The 17090-nt window shown below is 37.1% G+C and overlaps 2 protein-coding genes and 1 pseudogene across 3 annotated transcripts in view; 2 read left to right on the forward strand and 1 right to left on the reverse strand.

The window, feature by feature from the left end:
* The window catches only part of LOC101294217 (DNA ligase 1-like), a 12573-nt gene extending 8011 nt beyond the window's left edge, over positions 1-4562 (forward strand). Inside the window, exons 10-19 of the mRNA XM_004288885.1 lie at positions 697-828; positions 1776-1888; positions 2175-2276; positions 2359-2420; positions 2671-2742; positions 2845-2918; positions 3026-3091; positions 3886-3963; positions 4081-4158; positions 4268-4562. Of these exons, the coding sequence (XP_004288933.1) occupies positions 697-828; positions 1776-1888; positions 2175-2276; positions 2359-2420; positions 2671-2742; positions 2845-2918; positions 3026-3091; positions 3886-3963; positions 4081-4158; positions 4268-4339 (849 nt within the window). The 3' untranslated portion in view covers positions 4340-4562. The remainder of the gene's footprint in view (positions 1-696; positions 829-1775; positions 1889-2174; positions 2277-2358; positions 2421-2670; positions 2743-2844; positions 2919-3025; positions 3092-3885; positions 3964-4080; positions 4159-4267) is intronic.
* Positions 4563-6184: 1622 nt separating this feature from the next.
* On the forward strand, positions 6185-13494 carry LOC101294510 (annotated as a pseudogene). The gene is made up of 17 exons (XR_183831.1): positions 6185-6592; positions 6891-7007; positions 7930-8031; positions 8114-8230; positions 8342-8572; positions 8652-8746; positions 9189-9276; positions 9775-9906; positions 10848-10960; positions 11204-11305; positions 11387-11448; positions 11707-11778; positions 11882-11955; positions 12061-12126; positions 13044-13121; positions 13237-13313; positions 13423-13494. The product of XR_183831.1 is annotated as a DNA ligase 1-like (transcript).
* A 2211-nt stretch (positions 13495-15705) lies between these two features.
* On the reverse strand, positions 15706-17070 carry LOC101295363. Its single transcript, XM_004287504.1, has 2 exons — positions 16960-17070; positions 15706-16796 (listed from the first exon to the last, which is right to left on the reverse strand). The coding sequence occupies exons 1-2, from the start codon at positions 17014-17016 to the stop codon at positions 16074-16076; spliced, it is 780 nt and encodes a 259-aa protein (XP_004287552.1). The 5' UTR covers positions 17017-17070; the 3' UTR covers positions 15706-16073.
* Positions 17071-17090: the final 20 nt, after the last annotated feature.

Raw genomic sequence — 17090 nt, forward strand, 5'->3', positions numbered from 1 at the left:
CCGTTCTCCACCGTACGGCTCCAACGGTGTGCCTCCACCCGAGCGGACACCAACGGCGTCCCCGATCACTTTCTCTTCCCGGCGAGATCGATTTGAAGGTCTCTGGCCGGAAAATTGGAATTCGGCGGACTCGCCGGGGAGAGAAAGTGATCGGGGACGCCTCTGGTGTCCTCTCGGGTGGAGGCGCGCCGTCGTCGGCACCGGACGGTGGGGAACGGAGGAACATCCGCACTTTAAGGGAGTGCGGACGTCCGCCTCTGATCCGGGTTGTGTGTGTATATATATATATAGTTCATTTTGACCGAGTATTATTCTATATATCTATGCAATGACATAAGTCATTACATATTAGAATTAGGTGATTTTATATATTAGATGCTCTTGTGAAGAACACATGCAGAATGATTAGGTATGTGCCTGAAAAAAAGTTTGAGGACCTATGAAGAGTGGTTAACTCTTTTATCATGGAAACAGTGAATTATGTATATAACTATGTAGACACTAACTCACTGAAACGTCATAACTATGTATATATTAATATTATAACTGTATAAGATTTATTAGTAGTTTCTAATAATTTCAATTAATTATATTTATTTTGTCCTAAATGGTTCTAGTCTACAAGAAGACAGTATTTACTCTTGATAATTGCTGAGTCAAGCTGGAAAGCATATTTACGGGTAAGTGGCATGGCAGGTACTTAGCACTCGAGCCCGTAAAAATGTGAGCATCAGCGATATTAAGATTGAGGTCTGCATATTTGCTTTTGATATATTGTTTCACAATGGTCAACCACTTACACAAGAGCAGCTCAAAGTTCGTAGAGAGGTAGGGGTTTTCTCTATTATTAACATTTACAATTTATGGCTACTTGTCAACTCTGGGAGTATGTGTGTTTTTATAGGAATTATCATCATAGAAATCAGGATGCGTATTGAATGAAATATCTTTTTCATTATTACTGTAGATTATAATAATTGATATCAAAATTCACCAAGTGCAATTAAGATGTATTGAAAGTTGATTTTCTCTGAGAGGGTTTATGTTTGTTATGTTTGATCAAGAGTAAGTTAGAATGTTGAAATTGTCATATGTTCTAATTGTAGAGCACTATGTTGAGATATATCCAAATATTTACAGCAGGGATATATTTTGAATGGTACCTAATCAATTTGGGTATATTTGATACAACATGTAATGCTATGCCTAATTTTCTTATGAATATTCTGCTGATTATTCTATTATAGAAGTTATTAATGCTAAAAGTATATAAAAAGATTATATTTCTATGAGCTGTAGAAGTTATTGTGCTGATCCTTCGGTGGATATCTTGTTACTTCTATGTAATTGTCTTCTTTTTTCTTTTTTTTTTTTTATGTCAATAAAATCTTGTTTTTTTGTATCTATGTATGTATGAAGTACCAACCCTGTTGTTGCCTTTTGCCGTTTTAGTAGTTTATGAGTCGTAGAGGATGATGCCTTATTCTGATAGGGAACATTCTTTTTCATGGGAGTGTTGAGTAAAATAAAAGATAGACATTGTTTTTCTCAATGCAAGATAGTATCATTCACTTGTTATGTTGATGCTAGTGAAATTAGTAGAAGGGATTCATTGCCCATAGTCTCACTTCATATGTTCCAAATGATAATTCTTAGTACTCTAGGTCTAGACTATAAGATGGATCTCTAATGTCAGCTTACCTATTTTCCACACTTTTTATGCCATAATGCTAAAAGGTGTGTATTCATACACGTGGGTCTGTGGCCTTGTGCAGTATCTTTATGACTCTTTCAAGGAAGAAGCTGGAGTTTTTCAGTTTGCCACAGCAATAACCTCAAAGGATATTGATGAAATACAGAAGTTTCTTGATGCTGCCGTTAATTCAAGGTATGCACTTTGTGCTTTTGATGTTCAAGTGGGTAAGTGGATATGAACTATGAACTGGAAACCCGTTTATGCTGCATTGGGTCATATAGGGTTGAGATTGTGGAAATGCATTTCATGGTGGAAAATAATAATCGTAATAGACTTCCGTACAGATTGATCAAGGTTTCTTACATTAGTGTGCTGAAGTGTCATTATTTGTTTTGCATTGGCCAAATACTTTCCCAGTTTATTTGTATCTGCAAACACATTTTTTTTTAACAGTCTCTTTCTTCATCCTGGTATGCAGTTCTGAGGGTTTAATAATCAAAACATTAAACAAAGATGCTACATATGAGCCTTCAAAGCGGTCACTGAACTGGCTGAAATTGAAGAAAGATTACATGGATAGGTAAATGGTATAATAAAAATTGTCTTATTTCTAATCCTGACATTTATGAATTTTGGCTTATTTTGTTTGCTCTTCCGGGCAGTTTTGGGGACTCACTGGACTTGGTACCTATTGCTGCTTTCCATGGTCGGGGCAAACGTACAGGTAACTGTAAATTAATAGAAATTTTAGTTGGATGAAGTGGTACCATCCAGATTTGCTTTTATGAAATTGAATAGTTAAAATCTCATCCCTTTCTCCAAAATGTACGGATGGAATTCTTAGTATCGCAGTCATTTGCACCCTTCATGTCTGTTGTCAATGTATGGGCTTTGCTATTTCTTTTTTAAACTGTCACAACGCCTGAAGTTCAATGACAAGATGGTGGTGGTAATGATGCCCTGGCCTTCTTTAGGTGTCTATGGCGCCTTTCTCCTTGCTTGCTACGATAGCGGTAATGAAGAATTTCAAAGCATATGCAAAATAGGTAACTGCAAGTTTTCTATACTTTGATTATCTTTTCAGTGAGTTTACCAAGTCCCTTTTGACTATTATTGATCATTCTACCTGATATCTGGACGTGATACAGGCACTGGATTTTCTGAAGCTGTGCTTGAAGAACGTTCTGTCGGCCTGCGTGAAAAAGTGATACCCAAATCTAAGGTCTGTGTTTCTCTCTTCCAGTTTGTGTTTCCGGTGAAGACTGTTTCTGTATTTGGTTCTTTTGATTCTCTTGCTTGCTAAAATACTTATATTATTGTCAATTACAGACATACTATAGCTATGCAGACACAAGTAATGCTAATACTCCAGATGTATGGTTTGAACCCAGTCAGGTATTGAACATTGCCTTTTTGTTTTAACTTTTGATTTAACTCCCTCTGCACTTTGCTTTTGTTCCCCAGCTTATTTATTTTGTGCAGATTGCAGTTTAGTAATTTTTTACTTTTGATTGCTGATTTTACTATTTGAAAAATGACTTTAATGTAAGGCTTTTCAATGGTGTGTGTGTGTCTATATAGATGTATATATTCTTGCCTATTGGTAGCTCACCTTTTTATTTTTTCCTTTTATTTTTTATTTTTTTTTTCTGAAAGGATGTATACCTTTAATGAACAGTAAAAAGATGGAATGTAAACAGATTTGTTAGATTTACCGATTGTTAGATTTTCGTTCTTAAAAAAAATTGATGATTTGATTATGGTGTATCTTGCCTTAATAAGATATGTGGTTCACCTTACAGATGCATTTGGATATTTGACAGTTCAAATAGAGTAGACAACTAGCATAGAGTAGACAACAAAAAAATAACAACACCATTTTTCCTCATTCTCATACTGTCAGTCTTGATCAATTGCACAAATTATGGAAAGCTTCTAAAAACGATGCTGAATCTAATGTGGGATAGTTCTGTCAGGTTAAGGCTTCCCCTCCCCCCACTCCTCAATATGTGTAATGACAATGAGAGATCATCTGATGTAAAAATAGAAGGCAAATGAAATTATAGAAGTCATATACAGCTTTGTCAAATTGATCATATTAAGGAAATTACATTTGTAAACTACAACCTTTTGGTCGGAGGGAGACTTGTTGAGTCCTCTCATCATGTGCCTGTTTGATTTTCTTCCAGGTTTGGGAGGTGAAAGCCGCTGACTTGACTATTAGTCCTGTGTATCGTGCTGCAGTAGGCATAGTGGATGCTAACAAGGTTGAACGAGTTTCATTTGGATACAAGTGTACATTATATTACTTTTTGGCACATTATTCTACTTTACCTTCGTGGATAAAAGTTGAATGGTGTATTTTCTTCATCTGCCATGATTAGGGTATTTCTCTTCGATTTCCACGCCTTGTTCGTGTTAGGGAAGATAAAAAACCGGAGGAAGCTTCATCATCTGAGCAGGTGAAAAAGCTCTGATCTTCTGATTATTTAATCAACTGTTTGAGACAGTTACATTTTGAAATATGATATTATATATTCATCCTCTCACAGACTTCATTCTGAACTTCAGGTTGCTGAGATGTATACTGCTCAATCTAACAAAAGTTCTAACCACCAAGATGACAAGGAAGATGAAGACTAGGAACAAGAGTTTTGTGTAAAAACCGGTAGCTGTGTTGATACAACATACAACCCAAGTGAGTAGATATCCCATTGTAAACCTGTAGGTTTTAAGTTTTAACCAATTCAAGAGCTCTCAATTGCAATCCTTGGACGTGCTGCACTGATAATATGGTGCCAAACATTGAGATTATCGTTGCTTACATATAGCTGATATGAACTATTCTTTTTCCTTTTTCCGTTTTCTTTTATGTCTCCGGAATATTTCTGCATCTATAACAGATTACTAAGTTGTCTTGGCTACCGGTCTACCACACAGATCATATGTGAGAAAGATCTACCTGACTCTGTTTTTTGATACGGATCTACATTATGTTTCCTTTTAAGAAGAGTTCACCTATGCATTTTAAGGCATAATATTCTGTGAGAAATATAAATGTTGCAATCTGATATTGACTTTCATCATTTTCACACATGCCCTTAGCTGAGCCACAGGACATACTAAAATTCCTTAAAAAGAAGTTTCTTTTTACTTTCAAACCTATGATTCCAAAGAGATTGAAAACCTGTAGCAGCTGTTTATTTAGCTTGATGTATCTAGAGTTTTCATATTTTTGTTAGATGCCGATCCTTTATACAAGTTGGAGACATCGCGTATTGATGTCGGCTATTCTATTGATATCAACTTGAACAGTAAGCAGAGAGTTGCAAACACATGAACTCTTTGTCATGCTTGCTAAATCTGTTACCATTTTGTCTGCATTTCGTATTCTTTTACATGTTCCACGACTTCCATCCTGTTCAGTTTTCACAAACCTCCATGTTACCTGGCTGCATCAGCTTAGCAGAGGCACGAGGTACTGCATAAAATGGTTTGGAAGTCTGTTAGTCTTGAGTAGTCATAATAAGGAAGAGAAGTAAGACGACACGTTTCTTGCTTGAAGGGATGAGAGGTCTTGTCTTGATCCTTTGAACCAAGAATTTTGGTCAAGGAGTCCCAATCCATGATTTGAATGTTTACCATTATATATCTAGACATATAAGATCACATGTTGCCTAAATTTATATGTAGTAGTAGCGTTTAATGAGTCCCTGATTCACAAGAAAAATGCATGATTTGAACCGATGAGCGGCTCGCCCTCTAAACCTATTGTAGCGTTTTGAAGTGGCCGCTTAGCATGCCTCATCGCCTTTGTACCAAATAATGCGCTGTGCTACCCACACAACTCAGAATTCAAAATCGTAGTTAAAGAAACCTCTATTGGGTTTTGTAGTTAAGAACCAACATATAGATTGTTTTTCAGTCGTATTTTGTTCTTTTTCTAACAATTTTGTGCTTAAAGAAGAGAAAACGATCTAATATATTTCTCTTGAAGATGACTCAAAATATCATAAAAACTATGTGATTGGAAAAAATATTACGTTTTAAACTAAAGACTACTTAATTAGGTGATTAATTATTTTCTTATGAAATCTTTATAAACATAACCCTTACTCACATCTTGCACGAAACGAATTTCATAATATCAGTAAATTCATTGGCATCTCGTTTAATCCATCATAGATCTTTCTCCAAAATATCTTGCCCTTCTTCAATTTTGATCAATTTATGGTCGGTTTTTCTTAAGGTTCAAATTTGTAGTTTTTTGTTTTACAGTCTCATTTTGTGCTTTTTCTATTAGATTTCCAGGCATGTAAATATCGTTGACAGCTTCCCGCCATAACCTAAAGCCCGTCTTTGTCTACAAAACGAATTCTCTGCTTTATATGCTCTCCCTCTCACTCTCTTCTTTTCTCTCTCTCCGATTTCCCTAAACCCTAATCGCGCCATGTCCCCCCCTCGCCCCCCCACGCCTTCGACAAGCTCATGTCCGGCGCACGCGCCGCCGCCGCCAAGAACAAGCCCTCCACTTCCCCCAAGAAACGCAAAACCCCGCCGGTCCCTAAAGAAAACCCCAAATACGACGAGGCTTCTCCTACTCCGAGCCCCGCCGCGGAATCCGAACCGGAAACGGTGAAAGAAGACGCCGGCAAGGTGGAACCGGCGCCGAAGAAGCCGCGCGCGGCGAGCGGAGCGGAGGAGCGGACGGCTCAATTGAAGAGTAGGATTGAGCTGCTGAAGAAGGAGGACTTGGAGTTTGACCCGAGCGCGATGGCGAATTGGGGCAAAGGCGAGAGGGTTCCGTTTATGTTTGTTGCTTTGGCTTTTGATTTGATTGAAAAGGAGAGTGGGAGGATTGTGATTACGGATATTGTGTGTAATATGTTGAGGACTGTGTTGTAGTTATATTTTGGTGCTGGTGCTATTCTTCTAGGTGGAAATTTGTTTTCGGTGCTTAGTCCATGATAAAATTTAATGTAGGAAGATGATCCAAGATTCAAGAAAATCAAGAAGCTTCTGTTTTACTTAGTTTGAGTCATTTGATTATTATCTAGTTGAGTTGCATTCAAATCCTTATATTATGGTGCCGGTGCTATTCTTATAGTTTGATGGCCCCTTGCATGATTGTTAATACATGACTGTACTTCCTTAATTTGTTTCTGTTAAAAATCAATGGCCTTCAAGTTTATAGGCAGAAGGAGACTTGGGTATTGTTGCGCAGAGAGGCCGTTCATTACAGAAAATGATGCGCCAGCCTGAGCCATTGACTGTCACTAAGGTTTTCAACACATTTTGTACCCTTGCTAAGGTGATCTATCTTCACACTGCTATAGCTTAAATGTGAAATGTTAATGTCAAAACATTATTTCAATACCATTTCTTGTTTTCTGATGGGTTGGTTTATGTTAGAAACTTGAAATGGAAAGACAATTTCTATATTTCTCTTTTACTACTACTGTGCATTTTTCTGCACTATGCTACATTACTTTGCTTTTTATATTTCTCTTGAAGTGTGCATTTTGTTGGGATTTGTTGGACACTTGGAAGTGCAAAAGAAGGTGGGAGTGTCAACTCTTTTTCTAAAATCTGCTTGTTAATTGCCTCCAAGACTTCTGTTATTTCCCTCAACGCCACACTTTTCAGTTTCTTTGCTTGCCAAATAATAGTTTGTAGTGGAAGATGTTTTCCTTTCTAGTTAAGCTGGAACAATACATAATTGGAATGTATGGCTTTTGAAAGCTAAAGTGAGGTTTTTGATCCATATGTACAGTGTTGTTTCTTCACATAGTTCATGAAAGAAAACTTATTGTTACTGTCTGAATTACTTTTTTTTACTTTTTTTTTTTGAAACTAGGGTATCCGGATCTTTGACCGGACTAATCCCTAGGCTTCCCGCCTGACCCCACAACAATTGGGAAACTGGAAATTCTAGCAATTGCTAGGTGGGTACCATGGGAGAGGGTCGAACCCCAGACCTCTTGGGAGCACCAAGTGTCTGACTGCTAGACCAACAACTCTTTGGTACTGTCTGAATACATTTTGGAAATAAAAAGACTTTACAGAAACTGATTAGGTTAACAGTTATGTTAAGGTATTTATCTTAGAAACTGCTCTTAGGTAATTTGGCTCTCAGCTTACTGGTGGAAAGATATATGAATATCTGTTGAGGGTCTAATATTTGAGATTGCAAAATACTGTGTTTGTAAATAGCTTTCCCTTGCTCTTGATAGGAATATGGGAAGGATAGCCAGGAGAAGAAAAAGAACCATATGATAGCACTTCTTGTGGCTGCCACTGGCTGTGAACCTAAGTATTTGACCCGTTTGCTTCAGGTTGCCATTTGCTCATATATACTAAATCTGAGTTGTTAATTCCTTTTAGCCTATTGTAAGCATTGAGGGCTCTGTCTTGTAGTCGAAGATGCGAATTGGATTGGCGGAGCAAACTCTTTTGGCCGCACTGGGACAAGCTGCAGTCTATACTGAAGAACATTCTACACCAGCTCCTGAAATTCAATCTCATTTAGAAGAGGTGAGTTTGTGCTCTTGTAATGAAAAATTCATGTATTCTTAGATTCCTTAATTTTCATCAAATGTTTAATTTTTTCTTTTTCTTTTACGTTTCACAATTGTTATTGATCAGGCTGCAAGGATTGTTAAAGGAATGTACTCTCTTCTTCCTGTCTACGATAAAATCATCCCTGCCCTTCTGAGTGGTGGTGTTTGGAATCTTCCAAAAACATGTTGCTTTACTTTGGGTATCCCAGTTGGACCTATGCTTGCAAAGCCATGTAAGAGGGTATCTGAGATTGTACAAAAGTTCCAGGATACAGAATACACATGTAAATACAAGTATGATGGGGAACGTGCACAGGTGACACTTTATAAATAAATGCAACTTGTAATTTGTTCTTTTATATCACACCTGTTCCCCCTAACTTGCTACTGCACAGATACATTACATGGATGATGGTTCTGTTGAGATATACAGTCGAAATGCTGAACGGAACACAGGAAAGTTCCCTGATGTTGCGGTTGCAGTGTCAAGGTAGGCTCTTTGGTTGGTCCTGTGCTATACCATATTCAAATCATGTCTGAGAGGAAAACTTGAGGAAGTTGGCTCCAGTATAGAATTCCTTAGTTTGACATTTGTATATGGTTAAACAAACAGGTTTTGGGCTCATTTTCTTTTACTTAGACCCAACTAATGTAGTTAACTCCATATAAAACATTAACACATCAATTCTAGAAAAATATCGGAGATATCTGAAAAGGGCTCTGAATGGGTGGTTTCCAATGAGTGCCTGACTTTGGTTTTTGCAATCTGGTGGTTCAGGTTTAGAATTTTTTTTTTTTCTAACCTGTGTAGTACTTAGTTTTTGAAAAGTAATTTATTTATCATGAGGGGGCTCTGGTGTTGGCATCATGTTATTTGAAATTCTAATTGTGCCTTAAGTTTTCAGTTTCTAATGTTTTATGCCAGCTTGCAGGTTAAAGAAGTCATCTGCAAAATCATTTGTTTTAGATTGTGAAATCGTTGCCTATGACCGTGAAAATAACAAAATTCTGACCTTCCAGGTAAAATATTTCAAACTCCAGATTTGTTTCATCTCACAAAGCATATCAAATTTTTTTTTTTTAATCAAATGATTAGGTATATAAAGTTCATTTTGTCCGAGTATTATTCATATTATAATGCAATGACATCATTCATTAAATTTTAGAAGTGAGCAATTTTAATAATATACTAGATGCCCCTGTGAAGAACTCTTCAGAATGATTATATATTTGCCTTGATAAAGTTTGAGGAGCTATGAAGAGTGGTTTACTCTTTTATGATGGAAACAGCAAATCATGTACATAGACACCAACACATTGAAACATGATAACTGTGTATATTTTACACACACACACACACAACCATATATATAAATGATTTATCAGTAGTTTCTGATAATATCAATTATTTTATTTCTTTTTTGTGTTAAATGGTTCTAGTTTACAAGAAGACAGTATTTACTCTTGATAACTGCTGATTAAGCTGAAAAGTATCTTTACGAGTAAGTGGTATGGCAGGTACTTAACACTCGAGCCCGTAAAAATGTGAGCGTCAGCGATATTAAGATTGGGGTCTGCATATTTGCTTTTGATATATTGTTTCATACTGGTCGACCACTTACTCAAGAGCAGCTCAAAGTTCGTAGAGAGGTATGGATTATCTCTATTCTCAATTAACATTTACAATGGATGGCTACTTCTCAACTCTGGGAGTAGGTGTGTTTTTATAGGAATTATCATCATCATGCCAAGTCATGCATATTAAATGGCATATCCTTTTCATTAGTAATGTATCAGTAGAATGATTTATGTCAAAGTTTACTACTTTGTGCAATATAAGATGTATCAGAGATAATTTTCTCTTCGAGGGTTTATATTTGTTATGTTTGATCAAGTGTGAGTTAAAATGGTGAGATTATCATATGTTCTAATTGAAGAGCACAATGTTGTGATATATCTGAATATTTACAGCAAGGATATATTTGGATTGGTACCTAATGAATTTGGATGATACAACATCCAATGCCATGTCTAATTTTCTTAGGAATATTCTGCTGATTGTTCTACTATATAAGTTATTAATTGCGAAAAGGGTACTATTTCTATAAGCTGTAGAAGTTCCTTAAGAGTTGCAATGAGGTTTCTTGTTCTTCTCTGTTTGGGGTTTCATGTTGGAGTTGGTGTTTTTCGAGATCTTTCCGTAGATATCTTGTTTCTTCTATGTATTATATAGTACCAATCCTGCTGTTGCCATTTGCCATTTTAGTAGTTTATGAGTCGTGAAGGATGATTCCTTATTCTGATAAGGAACATTACTCTTCCATGGGAGTGGTTAGTAAAAGACAGGATAGACAAGGTGTTTGTCAATGCGAGGTAGTATCATACACTTGTTATGTTGATGCTAGTGATATTAGTAGAAGGGATCCATTGACCAAAGTCTCATTTCATATGTTCCAAATTACAATTCTCAGTACTCTAGGTCTAGACTATAAGAATTTGAATATCTATTGTCATCTTACCTATTTTCAACATTGGTTATGCCATAATGCTAAATAGTGTATATTCTCACACGTGGGTCTGGCCTTGTGCAGTATCTTTATGACTCTTTCAAGGAAGAAGCTGGAGTTTTTCAGTTTGCCACAGCAATAACCTCAAAGGATATTGATGAAATACAAAAGTTTTTTGATGCTGCCGTTAATTCGAGGTATGCATTTTGTGCTAGTAATGTTTCAGTGGGCAAGTGGATATGAAGTGGAACTGTTCATGTTGCATTGGGTCATGTAGGGTTGAGAATTGTACAGATCGATCAGGTTTCTTACATTAGTTGTGCTGAAGTATCATTATTTGTTTTTCATTGGTCAAATACTTTCCCAGTTTATTTTTATCTGCAAACACACATTTTATTTTTGTTATCAATCTCATTCTATTTCGTCATCCTGGTATGCAGTACTGAAGGTTTGATAATCAAAACATTAAACAAAGATGCTACATACGAGCCTTCAAAGCGGTCGCTGAACTGGCTGAAATTGAAGAAAGATTACATGGATAGGTAAATGGTATAATAAAAGTTGTCTTATTACTAATCCTGATATTTATGAATTTCGGCTTATTTTGTATCTCTGCCCGGCAGTTTTGGGGACTCACTGGACTTGGTACCTATTGCTGCTTTCCATGGCCGGGGCAAACGTACAGGTAACTGTAATTAATAGATTTTTTAGTTGGATGAAATGGTACCATCCAGACAAGTGTTTGCTTTTATGGAACTAAATAGCTAAAAACTCATCCCTTTCTCCAAAATATATTGATGGAATTCTTAGTTCCCCAGTCATTTGCACCCTTCATGTCTGTCGTCAATGTAAAGGCTTTGCTATTTCTTCTTTAAACTGTCACAACGTATCCATAAGTTTAAAGACAAGGTGGTGGTGGTAATGATACCCTGGCCTTCTGTAGGTGTATATGGCGCTTTTCTCCTTGCTTGCTACGATAGCGGTAATGAAGAGTTCCAAAGCATATGTAAAATAAGTAAGTGCAGGTTGTCTATACATTCATTACATTTTCAGTTGAGTTTGCCAAGTCCCTTTTGACTAATATTGATCATTCTGCCTGATATCTGGATGTGATACAGGCACTGGATTTACTGAAGCTGTGCTTGAAGAACGTTCTGTCCGCCTGCGTGAAACAGTGATACCCAAACCTAAGGTCTGTGTTTCTCTCTTCCGGTTTGTGTATCTGCTGAAGACTGTTTCTGTGTTTGGTTATATTGATTCTCTTACTTGCTAATACAAATATTATTGTCAATTGCAGACATACTATAGCTATGCAGACACAAGTAATGCAGATACTCCAGATGTATGGTTTGAACCCAGTCAGGTATTAAAAATTGCCTCTTTGTTTTAATTTTTTCATAAAACTCCCTCTGCACTTTGCTTTTGTTCCCCAGCTTTTTTTTTTCTTTTTCTTTTTTTTTTTGTGTGTGCATATTGCCATTTTAGTAAAATTGTTTACTTTTGAATTCTGATTTTGCTATTTGTAAAATGACTTCCACTGAAAAAGATGCATATAGAATATAGTACAGTTGGGAGCATTTCTAGTGCATGCTTGTAAAAGTAGACATTTATCGGTCCTGGTTCATAACTAAAACCTTGCATTAAGGACTTAACGTTAAAGATGCCCATTGATTGTAATCACTTACTATAATGTATTGTTGTGTGTGTGTGTGTGTGTGTCTATATAGATGAATATATTCTTGCCTGTTGATATCTCAAATTCTTCTGGAAATGATGTATGTTGCGTCTTAAATGAACAGTAAAGAGATAGAATTTAAACAGATTTGTTAGATTTACAGATTGTCAGATTTTCTTTCTTCAAACAGTTAGGTGATTAGATTATGGTTATTAGATTTGTTCACCTTATAGATGCATTTGGATATTTGACAATTTAAATAGAGCAGACAACCAGCATATGAACAAATTACCAACACCATTCTTCCTCATGCTCATACTCATTCTTGATCATTCGCACATATCATGGAAAGCTTCTAAATGATAATGAATCTGATGTGGGATAATTCTGTCAGGTTAAGGGTTCCCCTCCTCCCACCCGATCTGTATGATTACAATGGGAGATCTGATGTAAACTTTGAAGGCTAATGAAATTGTAGAAGTCATATACGGCTGTTGTTGATTTGTCAAATTGATTATATAAGTAAATTAGATCTGTAAACCTCAACGTTTTGGTAGGAGGGAGACTTGTCCAGTCTCATGTATGCCTGTTTCATTTTCTTTCAGGTTTGGGAGGTGAAAGCCGCTGAATTGACTATTAGTCCCGTGTATCATGCTGCAGTAGGCGTAGTGGATGCTAATAAGGTTGAAAGAGTTTTATTTGGAAGTGTACATTACTTAATTTTGGCACATAATTCTACTTTAACTTTGTGGAATAAAAATTGAATGGTGTATTTTCTTCTTCTGCCTCCATGATTAGGGTATTTCTCTTCGATTTCCACACCTTGTTCGTGTTAGGGAGGACAAAAAACCAGAGGAAGCTTATCATCTGAACAGGTGAAAAAGCTCTGATCTTCTAATTTTTTAATTAGCTGTTTGAGACGAGTTACCTTTTGAAATATGATATTATATATTAATCCTCTCACACACTTACTCTGAACTTCAGGTTACTGAGATGTATAATGCTCAATCTAACAAAAGTTCAAAGCACCAAGATGACAAGAAAGATGAAGACTAGGAACAAGAGTTCTGCGTAAAAACCGGTAGCAGTGTTGATACAACCCAAGTAGCTAGTAGATATTCCAATGTAGACCTGTAGGGATATTCCAAGTAGCTAGTGTTGAGGCATAATATTCTGTGAGAAATATAAATGTCGCAATCTGATATTGATTTTCATCATTTCACACATACCCTTAGCTGAGCCACAGGACATACTAAAATTCCTTAAAAAGAAGTTTCTTTTTACTTTCAAAAACCTAGTATTCCAAAGAGATTGAAAACCTATAGCAGCTGTTTATTTAGCTCGATGTATCTAGAGTTTTCTTATTTTTGTTAGATGCCGTTCCTTTATACAAGTTGGAGACATATCGCGTATTGATGTCGGCTATTCTATTGATATGAACTTGAACAATAAGCAGAGAGTTGCATCAACTTAGAGTCAACACATGAACTCTTTGTCATGCCTTGCTGAATCTGTTACCATTTTGTCTGCATTTCGTATTCTTCGTACATATGGTCTGTCATGTTTTACATGTTCCATCCTTTTCACAAACCTCTGCCTAACTTATAATGCAAGTCCTCCATGTTACCCGGCTGGATCAGCTTAGCAGAGGCACGAGGTACTGCATAAGATGGTTTGGAAGTGTGTTGGTCTTGTGTTTTTGAGTCATGATAAGGAAGAGAAGTAAGACGACACGTTTCTTGCTTGAAGGGATGAGTGGTCTTGTCTTAATCCTTTGAACCAAGAAGTTTGGTCATTGAGTCCCAATCCAAGATTTGAATGTTTACAATGATTCATGTGCCGTGTTGAACAAACAAACATGAAGTAGCCACCTCTATTGGGTTTTGGATATGCTTTTATATGCTGATTGTCTTCTGCTTTCTAATTGCCTCCAGAAATGGTAACTGGATTGTTATTGATTGGTCACCACTTTAATTGCATTGGATGTTGGATGTTAAGTCCCTCCTAGATTTCAATTTTTTGGGTTAAGTAACGGCTCGCCAAAAATGTCACACCAATGATGTAGAATGGAAAGCCTATGAAGTTGGTTGAAGATTGAACCAAAATTTCACCCATGTGCACGTACGGTAAATCTTGGCTTACCTCCTAACCTGTCATTTTACTCATTTGTCTTGTTACTATTTGGGGGGGGGGGGGGGGGTGGTGGTGATCGTGATACTCACCCGCTCAACGATTATACATGATGAACATGATAGCTATGTTATCATTATCATTTGAGCTGTCACGTTCTTTTCAGATGCTTGAGGTTCCACTACGCTCTGCATAAATAGAACTAAAACTTTAGGCAACTAATCAACATCAATGGTCCTTTATTAAACACCATGACCAAGTAGATTCGGTTTGAGAGATTTCTCCTCACCCAAATTCGTTTTCAGTTCCTCACCTTGATTTTATCCAAGGGAATAACTCTTGTGTCATGATCCATATATAGCATTGAGGAGAATTCTACTCACATAGATTCGCCTCTAGGAAATTACTTTTCAGTTTTCACCAAGATAGCTTTAAAATGATTTTTCCAATCTTCACACATAGTACTTCACCTCACCCAAATCGTATTGAGAAGTTTCACATCGAAACATTTTTCTGAAATATGTTTCGTTGCATCTCTAATATACCATTTCCTAATTAGAAACCGTCTTCAAATTTTTACACACTGCATAACTTCTATATTCCATAATGTATGTCCTTTTGTGAATATTTTTTTTCTTTTAGGAGTCCCTTTGCTTGACTTCAAAATTTCAGCAGTTAAAAATAGGCTAGTTGTGCTTGTGCATACTCTCATGCCCTAGTCTCTCATTGCAGATGAGCTATGGGACCTTGAAAGTCAACTTGCATTACTTAATGTTCTTGGCAAGTAGGATTAACCTACAATAATTTGCTCCACTTTTGAGAGAGAAAGGTTTAAGCTCAAATCAAGAATAAACAAGGACGTGGGGGCAGAGGCAGATTGTAGAAAGAGGCTTTGTTATTAGTTAATTAGATTTAGAATTAAACTAGAGAAGAGGGAACTTAAACAAGGAATCCCCTTAAACAAATTATGCTTCCCTCAAATATTTATAGATACAATCATACATCACACACTAGTAGCAGATCCTGATTCTGATTTTTGGGTTCCACTCAAACCGACAAGCAGAGCTCTCTTTAACCTTTTATGGTTGTTGGCCACACCCATCTTCTTCTAACCTTCAACGACTCCACACCTATAATCTTAATGTTTGATGTGATCTCTCTCAACCTCACTCGTACAAACAGAATGAAACTCTTACTGAACTAGTATCAGAGTTACATTTTAGTTCCCACAATACAATATGGAAAAATCAGGTAACCTCTTTCACAACATGTAAAATGTGAAAGGTAACAGAGACGAATTAAACCCCCCAAGCAAAAACTCTGGCATAGAAGACTACAAACAAAGCTCTCTTCCTAGATCAAACCTTCCTCTATACAAAATGCTAGATCAGTCACATACCCACTTGATATCTCATCCTCACTAACCCTTTAGTTGTATCAAATTATAGTTATAGATATAAAAGCTATGAAATCAGGGGATTAATCTGAGGCAGCTCTAGCAGCAGTCAGTGGTGGACTACTCTTTGGTACTTGGTCTCTGAATTAGGGGAGTCAGAGCCTTCACAAAGAGCCCTCTTCCTGTTGCAGCCATTAACACTAAGTAAGGAGTCTTGGTGGAGGAGCAGTGGCTTTGGCAGTGGTATTGGTGGTGAAGTAATAGTGACAGGTGGGATCTCAAAGGACTCAAGAGGAGGAGGTGGGTGTCTCCATTGAGGGAGTGGTCCAGCCAAAAGAAGGGTCTGGAGTAATGGACCAGCATTTCTCACTGCCTGTAAAAGCTTGCCCTTTTCAGGCAATGGCTTGTCAGGCACTAAATTCCCAATTTGTTTCTGAAGAGATGATGGTGGTAATGGCAACTGGGTTGGTGGAATTGGGTCAATTACTGGTGAAGACACAATACTCTCTTCACAATCTGAGGAAGAAAAGCCTCCACCATTGTTGGAGTCAATCCCTCCTCTTCTGGGATCATCTTCTATGCTTGACATCCCAGAGAGAGGAGCTGTGTGGTTGTGTTGTTGTTGAAGCTGTTGTTGGAGGAGGAGTTTCTCAAGGAAGAGTCTTTGGCATTTGTCTTGGGCTTCATCTTTTTCTCTGATAGCATTGTTAAGCAGATCTCTGAGGTGGCTCAATTGCTCATCTCTCTTCCTCAGCTCCTCTTGTGCTGCAGCCCTTGTTTGTTCCAGCTCCATAGTTGCATACAAAAGGGAATGCCTCAAGTCTTCCATGCTCTGTAACATGAAACATTTCAGCACTCAAAATTTGCAAACACAGAAAGAAAGTATTGAACTTTATGAGTTAGGATGAGACCATTCTCTCAAATTGGAGCAATTTGAAAGACCCAAGTAGAAACAAAGCTCAGATGGAGGTGTAAACATGAAGTAAATTGGTTACCTTTCCCTGGCAGTAGTATGCCCAGCTGCTGAGCAAAGGGCTGCATTGGTTGTCCATAGTCTCTACTCTTGTGTGAAAACAGGAAACAGGAAACAAAGTGAGAGAAATTGAGAGAGAGAGAGAGAGAGAGA

The sequence above is a fragment of the Fragaria vesca genome, linkage group LG1 (genome assembly GCF_000184155.1).
Source record: "Fragaria vesca subsp. vesca linkage group LG1, FraVesHawaii_1.0, whole genome shotgun sequence".
NCBI lineage: Eukaryota > Viridiplantae > Streptophyta > Magnoliopsida > Rosales > Rosaceae > Fragaria > Fragaria vesca.

Bases quoted from the DNA above. Each gene is read 5' to 3' on its own strand.
- LOC101295363 (XM_004287504.1), bottom strand. From the start codon at position 17,016: ATGGACAACCAATGCAGCCCTTTGCTCAGCAGCTGGGCATACTACTGC. The intron at 16,797-16,959 runs GTAACCAATTTA...TTCATGTTACAG, and splicing joins CATACTACTGCCAGGGAAAG to AGCATGGAAGACTTGAGGCA.